General features: G+C 34.6%; 1 protein-coding gene across 4 annotated transcripts in view; it reads left to right on the top strand.

Annotated features, from left to right (window-relative positions):
- The window catches only part of LOC124159164 (WD repeat and SOCS box-containing protein 1-like), a 34,029-nt gene extending 9,799 nt beyond the window's left edge, over window positions 1–24,230 (top strand). For all 4 annotated transcript variants that reach the window (XM_046534779.1, XM_046534777.1, XM_046534778.1 and 1 more), the window contains exons 6-10: window positions 175–300; window positions 21,025–21,178; window positions 22,346–22,481; window positions 22,603–22,716; window positions 23,603–24,230. In XM_046534779.1, the coding sequence (XP_046390735.1) occupies window positions 175–300; window positions 21,025–21,178; window positions 22,346–22,481; window positions 22,603–22,716; window positions 23,603–23,768 (696 nt within the window). In that variant the 3' untranslated portion in view covers window positions 23,769–24,230. The remainder of the gene's footprint in view (window positions 1–174; window positions 301–21,024; window positions 21,179–22,345; window positions 22,482–22,602; window positions 22,717–23,602) is intronic.
- The last annotated feature ends 305 nt before the right edge of the window (window positions 24,231–24,535 follow it).

Here is a 24,535-nt window from a genome sequence, read left to right as displayed (position 1 = left end):
TTTTTAGTGCCGTGGATGTTAATTTTTGTATCAAAGTATGTACAGTTTTTAAGTCATTGTACGGTCCTCAAATGTGTTACTTGATCTTTGTTTTGTGGAGCCACTGGAATTATTTCATTTAAATGTTGGAATAATTTCATTGTTAACCTTCAATTAAAACCATATTTTTTGCAGTTATGGGACCTGGAGGATGATGGTAACATGTTCAAGACTTTAACTGGAAAACACCAAGGTGTTGTACTGGGGTGCTGTTGGTCTCCAGATGCATCCATGCTGGCTTCAGTGTGTCAGCCTAAAGAGGTAAGGTATTGAAGCACTCATTGGGGTACCTTGTTCAGAAGAATAATCTCTTCACAAGGTACTCACTTGGTTCATTATGGTAAGGTCTAACCTTCTTCCTTTGAGTGTTGCACCCACCTAGGTGGAACTCAGTATTTTGATCTGCTTAAAAAACATAAACACTTTAAGTTGAATGGAAGCTCTTTATTAAGTTACTGGTTAATATTTCCTCACACTTGACCATATTTCAGGAAATGATCCCATGTGGCATACCCTTTATGTCATCATTGTGTCCCTTTCACTGCATGCTTTTCTGTACCAGAGCCTCTTAAGATTGGGCATTCTAATTCAGTTTATTAAAAAATTAAAAAGTCAGTTGTTACTTATTTTAACCCTGTATGTATGTACAACTCTCTACTTACAATTAGATTGAAATCATTCTCTACAGCCATATCTCTCCAATTTTAAATTTCATCGAAGATGTTTTAACACATTCAATGCGGGCCCGATTTTCATTAAAGTCGTCAAATACGGCCTTTAAAATAAGAAAGAAAAATAGAGGTAGGTTTCCTCGCCAATACTTCCGTTCAAATACTTCTATTGACGTGCTCTGTATCTTGGCTTGGATGGGATAACGTCAATTGAAGTGCTCCGCACTGAATGTGTTAATGGCTAAAAGTCCTTGTATGTTTATAAGATAATCAACTTTTTAGAGAAGGAACCTTCGTAGAACTTAAAAGATACTTATCATAGTCATTTTTAATGCTTTTTACGTGTTAATTTTTCATTTATTCTATTGTTTTTGGACCAAAAACATACTTTCTGGGTCACCTTGTTTAGCAGAAAATTTTTTAATTGAATATGTTTTCTGTTGTATAACTGTAGCTTGCTACGCTTAAATATATTTGTGTTTTTGCTATGCTTCTCCCAATCATAGAATAAATTCATTAATTAAAATTTCTATTATTTATTTTACTGGTTTTATTGAATATAATCGTAGCACATTTTTTGTTGTGCAAAGTAGGTGAGGGAACATACCCTGAATGTTTTAATTTTTATGTAGAAATGTAACCTGCTAGATATTTACTGCAGTGCTTTCTTTGTGTTTTTATCTTCCACGGTAGCTTAATAATCAGGTTCCATTCAATGGGTGTATTTAATCCTGCTCTCACTTTAAGGGACTAAACCTTAATTTCAATCTTACCCTTTAAATTGTGGAAACCAATGTCAAAGTGGAAAATTACCATTCAATTTACCAATCATTTGTATAAATAGAAGGAGTTATGCTGATATTTTTTAAAGATAGTGTCATGTATGCCTGAATATTAAATGTCTATTGTGTATTCATTACTTGGTGTGAATATGGGGAAAGACTGGTTGTCTAATGAAGCTTGTGCAACACAATTATTCTTCAAGTTCATTGGAATTTCTTCATGCATGTTTTAGACACTGGCAAAATTACCCTGGGTCAATCCATTTCAAATCACCCAATATAAATAAAATTTGTTGCTCAACATTTTTAATTTTCTTGATTTTTTAATCATGAGTTCCCTATGGGTAGACAGTCACAAAACACTATTTGAAAAAAATTTAGAAGCTATATTTTTTTTTTGGCAGCCATTTTTAAAAGGGCGGCTGGGCAAATTTTGATGAAAAACGTGGTTTGCATAAAGTTAAATTACGAAGCTATTTTAAAAGATATCAGAATAATTCAAAAACCAGTGAGTTTAGCATGAAATGAGCTATCGGAATTCATTGTTTTAATTTTTCTATCATGAAAGAGAGTCAGTCAAACTCTTTCTGCAAAAACTCGGGAAAAATTTGTCAATATTAACTTTTTAAGACCTAAAATTTTTATGAAGGAAATGAGACTCACTAATCAAATTTTATTTCTGTGTTAAATACTTAAATAACTATTTGCAGCATAAGTTTTAGTTCTGAGAATGCACTCCTTTTTTTAATACGGGTTATCAAAAATGGCTGAAAACCTTTTAACGTCAATTTTCGCAGGTCAATATCTAAAAAGGGACTGAGTGAAAACAAGCAAAAATTTTACATAATGTTATTTAGACACATAAAAACATCTCCAAATAATATTATGACTGAGACTCTACTACATTTAGAGTAGTGGAGCAGTGAATTTCAGAAAAAAACGCTACCGTTTCATGCGCTCGTGCAGTGCAAGTGAGCAAACAAGGGCTTGATTAAATAATTAAATTAGCAATAATTTTTATCTACAACAATTACTTTACACATAAAATTTTATTTATTTATGTAGGTCTGCCTTACATTAATAATAAAAATTGATTTATAACTAGAAATATTTTGTATCAGCAAAAAAATACTGAATTATAACATAGCAAGAAGTTAATGCACTTATGTTTATTTTGTGTTCTGGGTATTTCTGTTTATAGAGGCTGTAGAGCTCATTCAGTGAGAGAAAAATCAACCTTTTCTGCTTCTGCACCTTAACATTTTTAATCACAGTTGAAACACATTCCTTTTTACCCGGACATAAGCAACTATTTTCATTATCCTCATAAAATTCTTTTACACTGTTAATAACAACTTCACTTATTTTGTTGCCTTGTCTTTTTGAAAGATGTGGGAAGATACCTTGATCCTTTACTAGCTGCCTAGTTAATTTCACCATGTATTCAGATGCACCAAATTCCTCTATTATTCTTTTCTTTGACCATGAACGTGTGCAAGAGGCTAATTATCTTTATTTTATCGTCTTAAGTTGGACGTAAAGCTTGTCCAGGAATTAGGTCAATATCAACATTTTCTTTCTTTGAAAGGTGTTCAAATAGAATTTTACGCAAACCATTTTTATCTGTTTTTTTGTGAGTACCGAAGGGGTCACAACTTTTGTTTCCAGAAATGTGATAGTATTTGTCTAAATATTTATCCCTGTGGTAATGGCAAATGTTTGTAATTTCCTTCGAAACTCTTAATTTAAGCAACAATTGTTCATCAGGTGGCATGTCACTCACTCTTATTAATTCTGCAGGCACTTCTTTCTTGTAGTGTTGTTTATGGCACTGTTCACTTAATAGTTCACCCACAAAACAACTCATACTGAATCCTTCACCACAGAACAATGAAAATCCATTTTTAAACTACCTGGACAGGACACATTCTTAAGTCAAAGATCTGTAATCAACTGAGCATCACCTATCTCCAACCCCAGTGAAAATTTTGAAATAAAATGTTTATATCCTGCAAATCCAGAAACTTAATTTGTCATATAAAATGTAAGCATTGTCCCTCCTATAAAGGAAAATCATCAAAGGCATGCAAACTACGCATCAACAACCACAGGGCATCATGGGCATCTCCTCACTCTGTCTCCTTCAGTGTTGCAAAATATTCAGCCACTGTCACTTAATGATTGCTACAATGTAACTATTTTGGCCTCCCTTCCCACAACATACCACCTACTCAGTAGACTTAGTTCACTGAAATTAACTTACATTTGACTTTTAAAGCTTTTCATCCTCCTGGATCAGCAGGTAATTACTTTAATTGCTTTTACCCATTCAATTCTTCCCCTACCCTGTTACCCCTTACTATCCCCCCTCCCTCAACTCTCCCTAGTCCCCATCCAGCATATTCATACTTTTGTTCCCAAAGCTGAAGGTGGTAGTGCCACCAAAAATTTAAATTCCGTGGTTTGAGTCTTTATTTTATCGTATGCCTTGTGCCTGACCTGGATGCTGATTGACTAATCGTTAATATTGGATACATTTTACATAAATTATATACAATTTATAAATCTGTACACAAGGTGTACTATACCATAAAATGTTTGCTTTTTCTTCAAATGATACATATAAGTATATAATCAGTTTACTATTCACTACCAGGGTTGAGATCAATTTATAAATAACTGATTATGTAGTTGTAGGCTGTACAAAGTGTTGTAGATGGGAGAATTTAAGACTACAGTTGCAAAACTCTCTCTGACTTAATGACACATGATACTTGATATGTCAATTGAGAAAGGTTATTCACTTGCAAATGCATTCTTGCATATTTTTATATTCTACACATATTGATATGCATGGTTTTTTAGTTCAATAGATGAAATAAATACTTTTTGTAAACATAAGTGCATTAACTTCTTGCTATGTTATAATTCAGTATTTTTTTGCTGATACAAAATATTTCTAGTTATAAATCAATTTTTATTATTAATGTAAGGCAGACCTACATAAATAAATAAAATTTTATGTGTAAAGTAATTGTTGTAGATAAAAATTATTGCTAATTTAATTATTTAATCAAGCCCTTGTTTGCTCACTTGCACTGCACGAGCGCATGAAACGGTAGCGTTTTTTTCTGAAATTCACTGCTCCACTACTCTAAATGTAGTAGAGTCTCAGTCATAATATTATTTGGAGATGTTTTTATGTGTCTAAATAACATTATGTAAAATTTTTGCTTGTTTTCACTCAGTCCCTTTTTAGATATTGACCTGCGAAAATTGACGTTAAAAGGTTTTCAGCCATTTTTGATAACCCGTATTAAAAAAAGGAGTGCATTCTCAGAACTAAAACTTATGCTGCAAATAGTTATTTAAGTATTTAACACAGAAATAAAATTTGATTAGTGAGTCTCATTTCCTTCATAAAAATTTTAGGTCTTAAAAAGTTAATATTGACAAATTTTTCCCGAGTTTTTGCAGAAAGAGTTTGACTGACTCTCTTTCATGATAGAAAAATTAAAACAATGAATTCCGATAGCTCATTTCATGCTAAACTCACTGGTTTTTGAATTATTCTGATATCTTTTAAAATAGCTTCGTAATTTAACTTTATGCAAACCACGTTTTTCATCAAAATTTGCCCAGCCGCCCTTTTAAAAATGGCTGCCAAAAAAAAAATATAGCTTCTAAATTTTTTTCAAATAGTGTTTTGTGACTGTCTACCCATAGGGAACTCATGATTAAAAAATCAAGAAAATTAAAAATGTTGAGCAACATTGCCTGGGTGATTTGAAATGGATTGACCCCCCTTCATTTTATTCAGTCTATAGCCAAAGTTGTCATCAGGAATGGATTTGGTGGTGGGAAGCATTGCTTTATGAATATCCATGTTAATGAAATGAAAAACTTTATTAAGTTAAACAGAATTTTTAATGTCCCCGTAACCCATTTGTTGACTTTCAAAATGGCCGAAAGATAGATTTCAATTTTTGAGGTTTAGTAGAGTACATGAATATTGAAGTTACGTATGTTATATATTTAAAAAATTCTAAATTTTTCATGTGAAGAAATGTCTCTATTGTTCTTCTTACTAAAATAAATCGTAAATACGAAAATCGTCGTTTTGGTACAGTGCATTGCCACAGGGCGTTTATCGTCTTTTTGATTTATTGTAAGTAAGAAGAACAACATGAAAATTTCCTTACATGAGAAGTTTAGAAAAATATTTTACATATAGCTTATGTAATTGTAATATTCATGTACTCTTCTAAACCTCGGAAATTGAAATCTACCTTTCGACCATTTTAAAAGTCAAAGAATTGGTAAAATTTAATTTTAAAAAGGTCTTTGTTATGCGAAGAAGTTGTTCTCTCTTTACAAATACAATGAAATGCACTAATATTTTGCCGGTGATGAGATGAAGAAGAAGGCCGTTTCAGCGTTTTCATAGTTTTTCGCATGTTCTTCTTTACTCTTTCGACCGTAGAAGCGAAACATTTACGTTTAAACAATGTTTAATGATACATTGTCATAACCGAAGAAACAATGAGTAATATGATGTATGACAGGACCCTCTATACCCGATGGGTATGTGGTATTCCCTCATCGGGCAATATTTCCAGCTTATTGCTAAATCTTCTGTTGTAGCATTTTCTCAGATGTTCAACTCATAACTTATGCATTGGTGTAACCTTTATCAGTAAAAAAATTGCAATTAAAAAAAAAAAAAATCATTTGCCTAATGTGGGTTGCTAATTTCTATTAAATATCAAAGTCGGGATTTCGCAGTGTGTGAAAGGAAAACTTATGCTCTTTCTCATGGGAGATACTGTGCAAAATCTCATATTCAGGCATATGTGACCCTTTCTTTACTTATTAAATGGTGAAAAGGCCATGTGTTGAAAGGTCAGTGATATGTCTTTTTTTATGCTCTTTCAAAAAGAAAAAAATATTATGCTTATTGCTGTGCATTTTTCTCATAATGTGTTTGAGGAATTGAAACATAAAACTTAATATGTTACTTCTATGTAACATTTTCCGATTGCTTTTTTCAGTTGAAAACTATTTCCTCTAAATTTAATGTTTTTTTTTAGAATATGTGATGCTTACACTTATTTTTTCAGTTATTTATGCATTAAATGTCTACCACTGATATATGGTCTTGTTGGAAGTTTGACTTTTCAAAATGGCCTTTGAGAACAGAATGGATTCTTTATGCTACATCAATTGAGCCTGTTATCTGTTAATGCTGTAATGGAGATTCTTAGCTTATGAAGGGAGCATGGTATACTAGTGGGTAGAGCGCTTGGCTGCTGATTGAGGGGTCCTGGGTTCAAGTCCTGGGTGAAGCCTTTGTGCACCCCAAACAAAATAATCAAAGTGCAAGGTGGCCCAGGGAATGGAACTAGCCCTCCTACCCTGAATGTGTGAAATTCACATGCCTGTGGCTTAGTTTGGGGTGAGCTCTACCCTCATGTATCCAAACCAACCTTCAGGTTGAATGACTAAGTGCACGAGCTTGTCAAATTTAAGCTATATATTCCTCTGCAGTGCTTCACCTAGCATTTGTGCTCTTCCCTGCAGTGATACAATCTGTGGACTGGTACACTCCTAATAAGCCAATTTCTTACGATGCACTTATCACAACCATATTATCATCGTCATTACAGTTTTGTGCCACTGCCTAATTTATGCATACATCATCACATTTGCCTTTAATAGTGGTCATTTATTATATTTTCTGTAAGAACATCAAGAGTTGTGCAAATGGCAGATTAGACCTTACATTTGAGCGATTCAACCTGTAATCTTTGATAAAAAGAATGATGAATTTTTATGATCAATCTCAATTTTTTTTATTCCTTGCAAATATTATGAAAGCAATTTTTAGGAGAAATCTCAATGGTATTAATTATTCTCGCTTTCTTGTCCCTGTAAAATATTTTAAATGTTGGGAGTTAAAAAATTGGATGTAAGTACAGTTGAGCACCCCCAATCTGGAATTCTCTAATCCATGAACACCCTTAATCCAGCAATATTTCCAAGGTATGCTTCGAGCGAAACATGCATTTGCTAAATAATTGAATTGTCTTTACCTGCCGAAACTGTTTCCCACTACAGTACTCTCGTTTATACGAACAACGTTATTACGAAGCAAATAGTTGATCCCGATGGAAAGGCCTATCCAATCTATAGTAAAAGAAACGTTATTACGAAATTTTGAACCTCAGTCCCGGTCCTGGCAGTTACAAAATAAACTTTATTAAGAAGTTCACGAAAGCAAGCAAAGTCCACGAATAAGCAACGGCATTTAGGTGGATGTACAGTACCCTAAGTTTTAATTATTGTGCCACGTTTAAGTTCTCCTCCTGTATTGTGTCCAAGAGCATCATTTATGGTTCTTTCTTCAATAGACACGCAACATCATATAATAAGCATCATTCCTGTGGAATCATGATTACCCACTCATATCCGCTCGTAAATTGGACTTAAGAGTTAGTCCTTCTCACACACATTCGATTACGAACTTTCAGAGAGACGATAATTCAAAATTTTCAAATATGGTATTTGGCACCTTTCGATTAGGCCGATGCTACATGGTGTGGCATAGAGGAACTGTAGGTATAATCTGAAAAAAGTATCATTGAATCCGGTGTGAATTTAGGAACTGTTCAGCATTTTGCCCGTTCTTCCTTACAGCAAGGAGCGATTTTTTTTTGCTGCGGCTGTGCCGCACGCCCAACTAGATTAGTTTATATAACCGTACTTCTCAATGCCTTTCATACAGTCCGGCCGGCGAGAATTGCCCGATGATGGCACAATAGGAGGGACGGATAACCCTATGCCAGCACGGTTTACAGCCAGCCACTTTTTCTCAGTATATTTTTTTAACGTATTATATTCCGTAAATGTCTTCATGTAGGCTCAAATCCCCATGCCTGTTGAAGAGTAATATTCTCCTTTAATCATGGGAAATATAAAAAAATGAAGTGATATCACATCTTGATACATAATAATTATTTAGAGCAAATTCATTTATTTCTTAACTCTGTCATAATAACTACATTGTCTATATCACTTATTACAGTCTATGTTCTTCTTTTGGACTATTTTTGAATCTCTGTTACTAACTCAGTCAGCACATAAGATAGATTACTCCATTTTCACCCTTAATTTACATGCGCAGAATTATGGTTAAAGATGGTAAACTTACTAAATATACAAATACGACATCTGTATAATGAAATAACCACTTGGTGAAAGAGGAATAATTACAAAAATAAAACCTAGGTTCATGGGAATATTCAAACTCGTTGAAAGAGAAATGACCGAAACAAATAAAAGCTATGTTTTTAGAGTAATTGCCGATATGATTTCTTTTAACCAGGAAACATTGTTAGACTTGGAACTAATTTTCTTCCGTTGAGCAATCGGTGACAACATATTCCACTCCAAAGGCCTTTGGACATGGTTATGAGGAAACTAAGTCACTCAAACGAGGATCCAATGAACAATATGCTTTTCCAACTTTTTTCATCGCCAACGATACAAATCAATGAAATAACTGTAAATAAAGAGCACTATACTTTAGCAGATGTTGGGGGAACCATATTGCAGCTATGAAGGTTATAAAAAAGTATTGCCTCGCCATGGCATCACTACAAAAAGTGATGAAACTCTCTGGTTAAATTTTCCACTGAATTATATTTTACAATTTTCAATATTATATCATGTAACTTAGTTTAGTTTACTTCTTGCTCCAGTAATAGTTAGAAATTATAATTGCCGGGCACGTTACTTTGGAACTTGCAGTCGTGTTCATGTTCCTCCTTCATTATTTATTTGTCCACTCGTATCCAACATTATGGCCCACTAGTAGCGAATTGCAACTGAGGATCAATTGTAGACAACCGTCAAGATGTGAATTTGATTTCTCATTTAATTATTTTAGCGAAAATAATTATCTGAAGCATATGTGTATTTTAGAAAAGAATCAGGGGCCGTATTCTGTATTTCGTCGGTGCCGCACCGGTCGGTTTCCCTTTCAAGCCCACCGACTGGACATCAAACCGTACCGACAACGGATTCCGCACCGACGACGACACTTTCAGCGATTCTGTAAGGTCGTCGGTTTCAAACCAGTCGGTACGGTTCCCTCTCCTTCCCAAACAGGGAAAATCCGAATATATCCGAAGTTTCACGTGTCTCCACCAATGAAAGAAGGGTAAAAACAAGAGAAGACTCATTGGCACAGTTTGTTGTCGTCATTCTCAATCTTTTTATTTGCGGAAATTACGACTTATTGCTAGATTAAGATAAACGATATTGGATAAGTTGTTAACAATGCTTATATAATGTGTGGTAGTAATGCTGTACCTACAGAATCGAAGGAAACAATATTACAACATCACAATAAAGTTTGTATGTGATGGAGATTGTTGTTGCTGGAATGAATTATTGAAACTATCCTTGAGATCGTAGTTTCTTTGTTTAAATATTGGTTCCGTATAATGCTATTTATTCATGATTTGGTAATATAGTTGTCATTAAGTAAGTTCCGTATAAATGTTATCAACGGAAGGTTACCCGTAGCAGACGAAAATAGCATACCATGGAACGTGAACGTAGGATTCAAATGTAAATGTCATATTAGAGGAACAAGTTAGGAAATTGTTATAAAAATATGGAGCTGGGTGTAATTAAAAGAAGTGTAATGACGAGGAAGTAAATAAATTGTGATTGGGTGAAATACATATGTATAAGTTGCGCATTCCAAGTGAGAGAAAATGATAATATTGCGGTAAACCTCATACTTATTAACAAATATCTTCTTTTATCGTCAAGGGAATCAATGGTTGACGATGAAATGAAATATAGTTGCCCGTTACAAATGAAAGAAACTGATACCGTGGTGGCAAACTTCATACTTAAATAAAAAGATCTTATTTCTATGCCGAGAGAAACGCCAAATTGATGATTGAGTGAAATAACAGTCGCCTATTCAGAGTGATATACAGTGATAACATTGCGGCAAAACTCATATTTAATCAAAAATATCTTTTTTATGTCAAAGGAGCAAATAAATGATGATAGAGAGAAATAAAGCCTATTACAAGCGAGTGAAAGTGGTAACATAAATGAGAGAAAGTCATTATATGTTAGCAAACCTCATTTTTATTAGCCATTATCTTATATTTCTGTCAAGGTAATTAATATAGATGATGACACAGTGAATTATAGAGGCGTATTCGAAGGGGCAGAAAAAGATAACATTGCAGAAAACCTCATTATTTACTCGGTGGTGAGATAAAAACAAAATAAAACGTACAATGTGCACCCACGATTCATGAAACCCACTAGTCGGTGGCCGTACCAACACCTTTTTGCTGTCGGTACGGCTACCGACGATCTCCCGTCCTCTCGTCGGTGCCGCACCGACCGGGTTCGTACAGAATCGCACGACTTCTTACCGGGAGTCGGTGTGACGTCGTACCCGACGAATCGGTGCCGCACCGATCGGTTTGGAGTTACAGAATACGGCCCCAGGTAATTTTTAAGTACTTTATTTCTGTTAATGACATCAGCCTTTCATCTATAGCGTGCAGTATATAATGTGAAATTTTGCTGAATGAAATAAAAAATAATTTGAAAAATATCACAAGATTTTGCTATGGATACATTTAACTTTATTTTTCTACTTTAAGCTTTTCTTATGCACATAAAATTAAGTAAATGCCTCAGTATTTATGTTTTATACTTCACTGTTTGCAATTCTGCACGTGATTAATTAATGGGTAAAGAAAGGGTAAAGATGAAAAGGGTAAAATTGCCCCAAATTACTCAAATAATTTCCACCTAAATTATCTTTTGTGCTGGCTGGGAACTGGTAATATAACTAGCAAAAAATTCATCTTCTAGTTAGAAATTTCTCTGACGTTGAGCTTAGATAAATTTTGCAAGTGTAATCAATTTTTCCATGATTTGAAAAGAAACATTGTTATGAATTCCATTTAATGTATCAAAGTCCTAGGTTTCGAAGTGAATTCATCAGTGATATTGTAAAAAGGAATGTGTCAATGTTATGATGATCTATAATCCTGAATCCTGCAAAATTAATGGAAGATATCAATACCCATTGCCTCCTGTTTTTGCCCATGAATTTGCGGATAGGTAGTGAGTGAGTAAGAGCTCAAGAATGCCCTTTTCTGTATTTTTCACTTAGCTCATCATACTAATTCATAAGAAATTGGTTGTACAATGTTAGCGTTTAAGGTAATTTTTAAGATCTCAGTACCTATTTATTCTCTGATTGGAGCCATTGATAGGCAATGTGCGACTCAAGAAATAAAAAATAAAAGTGACGTGGCTGTAAAAATAAGGGCATTTTCAATTTAATGCATATTTAAAATTCAAATATTGAGACTGGCCTTTTGAGATTGAGGGTTTAACTCCACAAGGAAGTATGTTGGAGGAAATTTGATTGAATTATGATAAAACTCAATTGTGACAGTGGTAAAAAGTAATAATTTTGATTGTTAAGTATATATATTACGTGATGCCAACTCATAAAACTTGAAAAAAATGGGTGTTAAGAAGTCTGCATAGGCACAGGATGATAAAATTAAGAAATTCTTCCTTAACTAGGATTGGTTTTCAAGGGATTCCTAGATGAGGCTTGAAATATTCTCAAAATTAGAAGTGTGAAGATTGGTAAAATCTATAAAAATCTACCTCTTTTCTTTAAAAAATATAGACATTTCAGTCATTTTCATGGTAAAAGACTTGTGAGACATTCCTCTCGAGTAAAATGTGATCCTCATGTGATTTTATTTGTCACTGATATTATTGTACCTTTTCACAAATTATGGTGTTAATTTTTTGTTTTAGTTTGTATTACCTAGATGTGCTAACCAATCTTGATTGATGAAATTTTTATAATAGTATATCTGTTTTGACTTGAATTTGTAGCCCATTGTGGATATAATGGAAGCTTATGCCTCCCAGTGATGACAGTTGTTGCTCTAGGAATTCGCTTGTGTCCTTGACGTGCTTGTCTCCTCCACAGGTTTCTCAGGGCCGGTAGCCATGTGGCTCCCAGCATTCAGCGTTGTAGGCCAGCAAGTGTATTGCTCTGTAGCACAATTGGCAAACAAAAAAATACTTGAAGGTTCCTTGTCATGATGATGGTGATGACGGTATGCTTATATAGTCTGAGAATTGTATTGACTTATTTATCATGTTTACCTTGATTCTTTTAGCTACAGGTTTTTTTTGACATGGTTGCAGAATAACATTAATGCAACAGGAAATATGTCTTTTCGGTATCCCATATCTGTTTTACCACCTTTGTAATTATTACTAATGCCCACTTTCCTTGGACTGTCTTCCTTGCAATGTGCAAGTCACATGTGCGTGGTTGCTTATGTGTTTGTTCATGAAGAATGAGTTTTTTTGTTAACTTCATTATAAGTGGTACCATATTTTATATCTTACCGTAAAATAAGGAAATTTATTTTAAGGATAACAGTTAAGTTTTGATGTATTTTTTATGTTTATGAAATTCTACTCACCTTTTTGTTTATTTTTGTTTATTAATGTTTATTATTACATATGTGGCTTACTTCAATAAGTGTTAAAAATATGGAATCTGAGATTGCTAAGGATTTATTGGTCTTATGAGTCATCGGTATTTTCATGCTGTTGAAGTCCAAAATGGAGTGATGACAAGGAAAAATGAATTAACAGTTTCATGTATGGGTCAATGTATGGTTTTTAAATATGCAGTGGGATATCTAACTAGAAATCAAATTTAATTTGAATTAGCTTTTGAGATCATATTACAGAGTTAAAATATATTTGTTGGTTTCTTCTTCATTTTTCACATTTCAATTGTTGGTTCAATGGCCCATGGTTTGTGGCATTCGAGGATTTTAAGGGACAAGTTATTTCATACACTCCTACATGTGCTCAATTTTCTGTGGTGGAAGTTATCTGTTAACAACATTTCTCCCTTGAGCATGCTCTTTGCTATCCCACCTCTTTGTGATTTGCTAAGTTTTAGCATCTAACCCCTTTCACTGCTGTGAACTCACCTGGTACGTTCGTACGGCAGGCTGCTGTGAACGTGTCTTTACATCCTCCCAGCCATGCGCTTACGCATGTGACGGGTAGGTTTCCGTGGAGTACGCCGCTGTGAAAGGGTTAAATATTTAAAAAAGCATGTTTGAGGAGGATGATGTGTCTGTGCGGTGGTCCTAAAAAATGGTGTCAATGGCATCACTTGTGTAAGACTGTTGAAAAATGTTCTTTTTTTTTACCACTTTGGAAAAACAAAATTATCACCTACTGATGTCTCTTTGACCCTGATGACTTCATTATATTTTTACTGTCTTTTTCCCGTAAATCATAAGAAAGCATGTTTTTCTGGTTTCTCAGCAAAGCTGGGGTGAGTTGAAGTAGTAAGCTTAAAAATGCTTGTTCCGCTATTAACCAAATTGGGGTGAGATAGCTATAAATTGTGGTGCATATGTTTGATGGAGTAGATACTGCCTGGGATTTGTGAGTAGCTTAATTTCATGATCGTGTTCAGCTCTCATTCAAGATATCTTGTGTTGCATAGTACATAGTTATAATAAGGCATTCATGGTTTCATGCATATTTATGCATAGAATATTGAGATGAGTGAGAATATGAGAAAGTGATAACATATATCCACAGAATTACACTATTCACTCCTTGGAAATGTTTTGAGGAATTATTTAAAATGTGAATCAAAATTTGTAATACTGACTCCATCTAGGTGTTTTTGTTTTCTCATTCTGAATGCTTGTATACTATGGTGTTCAATGTTCTTGCCATATGTAATACCCGATCTAAGTTTCCTCCAAATTTTATGTTATTACTTCCTAATTCCCATACCTTTCTTGCTTTTTTGGCAAATTTAAGTAGCAACAATTAGGGATGAAGGAATATCATTTCATAGCCAGGCCACTATACTGAATTGATAAGCTTGTTTACAGGGACTTAATCATTAGCTTGGGGTTGGAAATTAAGTATAGCAGACTCCCGATTATCTGGCTTTGGTTTATCTGGGTTGCGGATTATCCATGCATGATTTTCACTCTCGCTTAATTTTTTCTGTGGGGTTAATAAAAAAAAAATATCGGACGCAAAATCATCGGAATTACTGCATTAATGCTAGGATACACTGGGCTTATTATTTCCGTTAGAATCCTCTTCGTAAAACTGAAGTGATTGTGTGCTAGCTGCATTCACGGGAGCACCGTATCCCTGTTTTCCAAGCCTCGCTGTGCGCGACCACGCTCCATGATCACGGATACACGTCCTTCAGCAGTTGCAACCCGGGCAACTTGTGTGTGACGCGACTACGTGGTGTGGTGCCTGACAATGTAGTTACCGATGTCGAGCAGTCATTTTGAAGCATTCGTGCAAACCATTTTTCTATATCCGTGATCTCACAGCCACCGATGTATGGTTTTCGAAACCAGCCCTTACATGGAGCATTAATAATAAGAGTACAACCATTTTATTGCCGCTAAAAAGATAGTGAACTGGCGAAGAAAGCTCTCATTGAGTCCAGGAAGTACCCTAAAATAACAGAATAACCGCATAAGTAAAAATGTATTGCAGTGAAGTTTTCTCGGGATTCACACCGGGTCAGGTCCTCCATTTCTCCTTGAAACCCGAGAAAACTTCACTGAAATTGTTCGCGGGGAAAAAAACCAAAAATTATATTAAAAATATATTGTTTGTTTTAGGTAAATTATGAACATTGCAAGAAATTTAAGTGAGCGTTTGGATTATCTATGTTTTCCGATTATTCGTGCCATCTCTCCCCATCATTAGCCCGGATAATCTTGAGTGAACTGTAGATAGTTTAGTGTGTGCTATGAATGAGTATGGATCTTAAGAGTCAATTTTTGGAGTTTGTGGCAGAACTTACAATCCTTGTGTATCAGTAGCAGATCCAGGGGGTGGGGAATTTATCCCTAAAGCTAAGGTAAAGGCAAACAATTTTACCCTGGGTTAACCATGGGTCAGAATGAATGTGGGATGCTCAATTTGTAATCGGAAAGAGGCCCTGAATTAGGAAATGGATGAGATTTTTCCTCATGTTTGCACAGTTGCCAGAAGCCTTCATTTAGCTCTCTAACACTAGGTGTACATTGCAATTGCTGAAGCTCCTTAGAAAAAAAAAACTCAAAAGGTGTATGGATCTATTTTTTATGCAGCTGAGGGAATATGATATTGAATGTTTCATTGAAGTCCTAAATATACTCTTACCGAAAATTTTGTTTGAATAAGGTTCTTAGTTAGCTTAACTCAATCATCATTTTCAGTGTTTACACTAAAAATTATTCAATTCATTACCGAAGATGTGTTAATGTGATCCTGATGGCTGTTTGCTGTGGACTATGCATACTCTAATATATGATGAATACTCTATACTCTAAGTAGTATGTGTGAATGTTGGTATTTATAAATATTGTGTTAAAGTTTTTTACTCTATTTTGCTTAGTATGCTTAACAATAAGTTATGAGTAGCTATAGTATAGCTGGTATGTTATAAACTGAAAATAGTTATCCCTATTATGAATGTTAGTGGTCACCAATTCCAAGTGTTGAATCAAATCATCATTACATGTGTATTACACTTAAGTTAAGTTCGGGCTTTGCTCTCCGGCTGTGGCGCCATGCGCACGACCTGGACTGTTAGTCGCATCATATGCTCAGCAGTCCATACCACCTTGTCCGGTATAGTCCACAAATTTCCACAGGGGAGAATGACGCCTCGGTAGCTTAACTGGCTAAAGCACTCGGCCGGAAATCGAGGGATCCGGGTTCGAATGCCAGTCAAGGCGAATGATTTTTCCTCTGTGGATTTTTCGCACTATTTGTGCATTGTGGGTGACTCCGTAAAAAGTTATCACCGTGGCTAGTCCCGGTACACTTAAATAAGTCCAGAGCGAACACCTCTAGTGTTCAAAGTTCGGGCTTTGCTCTCCGGCTGTGGTGCCATGCCCACGACCTGGACTGCTAGTCGCATCATATGCTCAGCAGTCCATACCACCTTGTCCGGTATAGTCCACAAATTTCCACAGGGGAGAGTGATGCCTCGGTAGCTTAACTGGCTAAAGCACTCGGCCAGAAATCGAGGGATCCGGGTTCGAATCCCGGTCAAGGGGAATGATTTTTCCTCTGTGGATTTTTTGCACTTAAGTTAATTTTTTAGTTTCTGCCTTTGAATAGCCTAAAATGAAGCACAATAATAGTTTTACTTTTCCCAGCTTTTTTTACTTAACAGCTTTAGTAATTGTTTAAATTACTGAAGCTGTTAACAGCTAGGCCATGTATATATTAAGTGGTAAAAGGTGTCATTAAGAACTACATAGTAAATAAAACATATGCTCCCTATTAATATACAATGGCCACACATGTTCCTGTGGAATTGCACAATTGAAATTTTTTTACCCTATCCATTATTTCATATTTTTAACGGATTATAAGTTTTGTATTATATGAATACAGTTTCTTCTCCTGACCTTCCTTATTATTACAACAATGTAGTGTTTATGATTTTGGAGTATAGGTCATGATTTAAATTAAATACACTTTTTGCCAACGTTTCTGAGATTTATTCTCCTTCCTCAGGGCTCTTAATTATGATGAATGTTTACAAAGAAAATAAAGAAAATAAATTAATTAAGTGGTTACAAAAATTTTGAATACAATTGTGCAGTACAAATTCATTGGTAAATTAAAAATTGTGAACAGAATTAAACAACACCTAAGTAAAATTTATTATTATTTAATTCATCGAAATTAGAATTGTTTAGTATAATTTAGATACCATTTGTTAACAAATGAATCAATATTTATTAGTAACCATGATTAGCCTAGTAACGAAAATTTTCTATCACAGGTATGTTGTTTAATTCTGTTCACAATTTTTAATTTACCAATGAATTTGTACTGCACAATTGTATTCAAAATTTTTGTAACCACTTAATTAATTTATTTTCTTTATTTTCTTTGTAAACATTCATCATAATTAAGAGCCCTGAGGAAGGAGAATAAATCTCAGAAATGTTGGCAAAAAGTGTATTTAATTTAAATCATGACCTATACTCCAAAATCATAAACACTACATTTTTGTATTATATGTTTTTTATTCCAAACTGGTGTTGAGGATATTTCTAAAAATAATCTCAAACTTCATTGAGGGTCTAACATTCATAACCCTCCCAAGAATAAAAAAAATCTATGCCCTTTGATACCAAACTATTAAATTTTTTGATCTAGATTTGTCCATATGCTAACCAAGATTGGTGGTATAGGAATATAAGTTACAAAACAAGCTAAGATGAAGAACAATACTTGTTGGTCCATATATGTGATGCTGATATGCAGGACACCCAAGAACAACTCTTTTATGTAGGTTTAGTTCATAGTTGTCTCTTTTGTGTGCTAATTAGTGTTTTTGTTTTTCATCATTCAGTAGATTGTTAATAGTCAACTATTCAATGAACAATTTGGTAGATTATCAATCCATGAATTCCATCAAAACATTCCCTTTCTCCTCTTTTATACTTCCTACTCTCTACCCTAGTCCTCCTTTCCCTTAAAACAAGCTACAAAATGGAATGGATCGAGGCTCATACAGGGTTTGATGTGAAAACTGAGTTCAAAACTGCTAGAAAAATGATAATGAATGGGTTATCTGTTTTTTTTTCAGTTATTCGTAATGGCTTTCCCCCAGTTAATATGGATAGTTGCTTTACTGGATGAACTTTAAGTCAATCCTCCTCAGTTAATTTCATGGGTATAGTTCAATTAAAATATTGCATTCTGTTATACGTACTTAATTGCTGCAACATTTGCTGGAACATGTATGTCTGCGATATACTACTATTGCCAGAAAATTTATACATGCATGCAATTCCTCTGATTAAGTTTGAACCCTTTTTGGCTTGGAAATTTGACATATAGGCCTGTATTCTTAGTCGACCCTGTAGGGGCAACCGACCCAGGATACGTCATCAGCCCCTACATAAACCAATCTTGCCCTACATACGCCACATCAAGCCTTAAACATGGTCGTTTTTGGAACTAAACGGGCCCTACTTGATGTAGGGTACCCGAACCAGCCCTACAGCCTACATAAACATGGCGACCAAATGTCGTCCGCAGATCACTTCGATTAAAGAATCTACGTTACAATGGATATTAAGGGAGACGAGCTCACACAAGCCATTTTAAAATGTACACTAACACAGCAGAAAGGTAATAATATTACCTTATTATGTCCATCAAGTGAAATAAATAAAAAAATTGGCTGAAGTATAATAAGTATAATACATATAGTGGTATCCATCACCTTGTTTCTGTGGATATATATTAATATTTTTCATGTTTGGCACTTGGTACGCTTTTGAGAAACCAATATCGTTTACATACAACCATAGAAAACATATTTTCATGCCGCTATTTGCCACATAATGAACTTAACTATGGAAAGTAAAAGCAAATGACGAACCTTTGATGATGCAATGTAAGTTCTCACGTCAATGATCATATTTGCCATGTACTTATCACTATCTCAAAGATACCGCTTTTGAAGTAATTAAAAGACAATATGATTCTACTTTTGACTCTGTATGAGAGTATTTGCAGCCATAATCAATGTACCGACACGACCTGATGGACAACACCGACTGTTTATTTACCTTGAGCCGTTGCCCTAACAATGTGCCCGAAAATTATCAGACGTCTTTTCTTAGTTTTTTAGTTAAGTCTCATTACGCAACCACAGTGGAAAACTGGTGCTGTGCCATCAACTATGTCATATAAGAGAACTTGACGACAGAATCACCCCCCCCCCCACCACTTATGTAGGGTAGAGTGAGAAATGCATGTAGGGGCGGATATGTAGGGTTGACTAAGAATATGGCCGATAGTGCTCTTAAAGAGGGAAAACATACTTGAGGAAAATTGAAAGACTAAATGGGATTTGGGTGGGCTGAAACCCTTAGGGGTGGATTGGTGGGCTGGGTCCTTTCTATTCTTTGGAGCCTAACCTTTGAGGGCTCTCCTGGTGTTATGCTCAGAAAGGTCAGACCCCAAAGTGTAAGAAAGCCCATCCATACATGGTGAATCAATCAATTGAAGTTTTGTTATCACATTCACCAGTGTACATTTTTACTAGACAGTCTATCAACTATCATTTCCTTAATTTGCCCTTCTCCTCAATCCTCCCTGTCATTCCATCATCTCCCAGACCACCCTATTATATATGTACACATAAAAGGCTTTACTCCCATTCACACCCCTTAACACACCCCTCTGGGATGTGGCCTCCTTCCTTTTTGCGTATTGAAGCTGTAAGTAAATAATTACTTATTATTCTGGTGATGTTAAAAAAGAACTGTTTACCAATAATTGTAGCTGTGTTATTCTTATGAACCTGTTTATCCCATTGCATGCATTTTACTGATGTGTTGTGGTATGCACTTCTTTTATGAGTATTTACACTAACAGTCCTAGGTTAAGTACTCTTATGTGGTTATTGTTAAAAGTGGGCATTGGTTAATTACAAAGTAAAAGGAAACAGAATTTTTTTAATGGGAATTGCTTATTGTATACCTCAAATAGTGAATCAAATGCATATGCATTTGCAACGAATTAAGGTGGAATGGAGGGAGTGACAATTTATGAATGAATACAATTTAATGAATTTGAGGTGTGAAACAGTACTTTTGAAAATTCTTGTCCATTTCAAACTGTTTATGAAATTTACAGCTTCTTATTGCTAAGCAAAAACTGTGTGGTATTGTACAGCTTCTCTTTGCTGCTGCGGCTGGCAAGGGAAAGCTAAAACAATATCAGTTGTAAAACACATTGTCACATTACAGTATGTGATTTGGATTATATAAGTTATATGGTAATGGAGGACTGTTTCACTACCTCGTCATCAATAAAGCTTGGATCTTTTTAAAACTTCCTCATGAATAAACCTACTTTGACTTTTAGAAAAGTAAATTTCATTCATCAATAAAACTATTGCTTCAGCTTTCTTCAATGCTTTCTCATATCGCACAACAATACATTAATATTCCAATTCAAAGATATTTATTCCATTTCCAAGTAACTTTAGTATACATGTCACGGAAATGTAAAAGTCTATTTAATTGCATTAATAACTCATTTAGATATCTCATTTGAAAGTCTGATGTCGTTTGTTTTTTGCTGCTACTAAACCTATTTTTACTCAATTCTCATCAGATTTTGAACTATGTACTTTCATTCTAATTGAAATTAAAATCTCTGTCTGACACTTTGTTTTGTTGCAATTGGTAGAAAACATGAAATTTTAAGCTTGTATTATCAAAATAAATTTTTAAATATTTTTTAAATTCTCAATTTCTATGGATTTGTTATAATACTTCTCTTCTTGATGTGATGCTAAAGGATTTCCTTGTTTTCCCTTTCCTTTTTACCAAATTATTGAAATGTAGGCTATAATCTGGAATGCCAATGACAATTACAAAGTCCAGTGTCGCCTTGAAGGCCATCAGAACACTGTTGTAGCTGCTCAGTTCACTCCAGATTCAGCACTATTAGCCACCGCATCATTTGATTCCCGTGTCATTCTGTGGGATACTCATACCGGTGAGTTTTGTGGGTTCATACCACTATGAGAATTTCATGTAACAACAATTAAATGTAGAAAATTCACTGTGGTGGAATGAATTGGTGAGAAATGATGTATAATTTTCTATTTCTGGATTGATGCATGCATTCAAAGCAAACCAAAACCCTAATGTCTCTTTATTGCTCTGGTTTTTGATGGTTTGAATTAAATTTGGTCTCATCCTTTGCCCTAAATAACCTGTGGAAGCCACTATATCAAGTAAATTAAAATTGATGAGAAAAAGTGAAAAATATAGCCACCAATAAGAGATTACCAAAAACTGACTGAAAAGAATATACATATGGTACTTTGACTTTGTGGACCAGACATGTTTGATAACTTCTGGAGTGGTGACCCAGAAACATAGGCCTCTGCTTTAAGAATTGGCTCTTATGCTATTAGAAGCCGGAGATAAAAGCTTAGAATGATTATGAAATGATGCTAACGGTCATGGCATTGACGATGATCATATTTAGCTGAAAGGTCTTTGAAGAAAAATGATGATTTTGATTTTTTTTAAGCTTATGTGTGTAGCAAACTATTCTTTGCAAAATATTTATTGTTAGCATCACACCTGCCTAATTTTTTTGAGAATGATGACTAAATGGAATTGAGTATAAAATATAAAAAAAACTGATAAAGTGCACCAGTGTGATCAAACTTTGATGATATTCTCTTGTCACTTGTGCTACAATATGGACTGGTGGAGCATAGAACTTGTTTGTTTAGAATGCCCCTTGGAAATTCCTTTTGACTTGCGATGGTTTGGCAGTTTGCTGGTGGGATGATGTAATGAAGTTTGAAATGTGTATAAAGTTAGTGAATTGTGAGATGAGGGTTACCTGGTGCCTTTGAAAAGCATTTATCCAATATTTTATTGCAGTGTGGTGGTACAAAAATATTTTTAGTAAAGAATTTTATTTATGCTCTTCATAAACAATTCTCGCCAATTTTAAATATTACTAGCAACCTGTAATAAAATTTGAGAATCGTGTGCAGACAATTTTTTAACTTTTATTATTTTAAAGTAGTGTACTACTCAAAAATCTGTGCTTTGTTGTGCAATGTTTGAAATCATGTGCATCTTATCTAATCTTAATTTTTCATTTGTAATCCATCTGACATTTTATTATTTTCTGCCACAGGGAAAGTGGTTCGAATCTTATTTCACCTCCATCCACCTCCGCGACCCATTTTTGCATCTGGTGCCAATGGTGCATGGGTGCATGGTGTTTCTTTCAGTAGAGATGGTAATTACCTTGCAACTGTGGCTGATGATGGGTAAGTATGGAGGAAAGGATTTTTGAAGAATGCACTGTTGAATTTTTGATGAAGTCTCTTTCTCATGTCTCCTCTTGACAGATTCTAATTTAATCTTGATCTTGTTTCCTCCCAACTTAAGGTTTGTCAGGTTTTGGAACTTGCTGGGAGGCATAGATCCCGAAGCCATTGCTGTTCAGGAGGATGAAATGTTATCTTGTCAGTTTTCACCCTCGGGAACTAGCTTAGCTGTGAGGTAAAACTCAACTTAAATCCTTGTTTAAATCCAGAATATTTGTTGAAAGTGAAGTTGCTTAAACGTCAAAGAGTAAATTTTCTGCAAAAGAATCATGTGACTTGAATTTGAACTGGTCAAGTAAGTTATTCATGAAGTGACATGGTTTTTTACTTCCAACAGTGGCTTGATGAGGTCTTTCGGTGGCTATTCTCTTGTCACCTGTGCTACAATGTGGACTGGTGGAGCATAGAACTTGTTTGTTTAGAATCCCCCTTGGAAATTCCTTGTGACTTGTGATGGTTTGGCAGTTTGCTGGTGGTACGCTCGACCAGAAATTTAGAGATCTGGGTTCGAATCTCAGTCATGGCTAATGATTATTTTCACTAATTCTTGATTTACTTTGTGGTATTCCATTATAAGGTTTCCTGGATATCAGATAATTACTTATACCACTTATTTTTTATCAGAGCACGACCCGGGTTTCAATGAATTATTATCATTTGCGCCTGAAGATGATGATAATTCATTGAAACCTAGGTCGCGCTCTGTTAAAAAATAAGTGTTATAAGTAATTGTCTGATATCCAGGAAAACTTGTAATGATTATTTTGCTCCTTATTTCCTCTCTGGGTGCATAAATCTTTGCAACCCTGTGCTTGATGCTTACAACCCATTGTAAATCAGGCATTAGACTCCTTCAGAGGCAATAAGGTAGCTTTTACCACTCAGCATGCCAATCATCGTTTCAGTTTTTGCTACCCCAGTTAGGCATACATTTTGGAATAAGAATTTTTTGCGTGGTTTATGATGTATGTGTATGTTGGTTTATATCATTGTTACAGAGGAATGCTTATTTTTTTATTTATTTCTTTTATTTTTATTAAATCTTCAATCTTTTTCTCCAGCTCTGCCAAAGGAAACGTGGTATTTTATGGAATCTCACAAGAAGTTCCCAGCCTGCTTCATCTTTCAAGGGTTGCAACACGGCAGAAATTCAGTGCTGATGAAGTGGACCTTTGTGAAATCCCAATTCGTCTCAAAGCCTACCTGAAGTATGAATGCTGGGTGTGAGCAGACCTCTGCTAAGAAGATCTCTCCCATTCCATTCTGTTTTTCATAATTTTCAAGATTTCATATGTAATTTAAAATTAAGATGTGGACATATACAATTGATCTGTGATTATTTAGAAGGATTTGAAGTATCATTGTACTTAACTCATAGATGCAATGTTGTGGTCTCAACTTTAAGTGTACTGCATACTTAATTTTTTTCATATGAAGATACTTATTCATATTTACATAATTGTATTTAATGTTAATCATTAACTTATAATATACAATATATATTAGTATTTAATAAGAGCATTATTTTAGTTTTGATCATTCCATCATGCATCATATTTTCACTGGGCGAGCTTTATTAGCATTGCTGCGTAATAAGACTGATGACAGTTTGGTAAAATCAAATCTGTATCATGTGTCATGTATGAAACTTTATTAAAAGTACTTTTCGAAGTTGTTCTTAAAAATCAATGCATTTTTTCATTCTTTTACTTACCTATTTTTACCCTTCTCTTTGTTTCCTTATTTCAAATCACGACTACCAAAATTCTTTCTTTGTCTTAGTAAACTAGTTTCATTCTCTCAATCCATCATGTGCCTGTTAATAGCTATCTACATTGACAATTAAAATTATAGAAAGTGGTCTTTAAATTTATGTAACAATTTAAATCTAATAAGAGATGTAGCATTTCTAGCATGTGTAAATTTTTGGTGATGAAATTAGTGAAAGTTTTCCTATGCTACAATGAGAATTTTGGATCATGGTGAAGGCAAGC

Source organism: Ischnura elegans, chromosome 5 (assembly GCF_921293095.1).
Source record: "Ischnura elegans chromosome 5, ioIscEleg1.1, whole genome shotgun sequence".
In the NCBI taxonomy this organism is placed as follows: Eukaryota; Metazoa; Arthropoda; class Insecta; order Odonata; family Coenagrionidae; genus Ischnura; species Ischnura elegans.
Note: the sequence above shows the minus strand (reverse complement) of the source record. Positions and strands in the feature narration are given on the sequence as shown.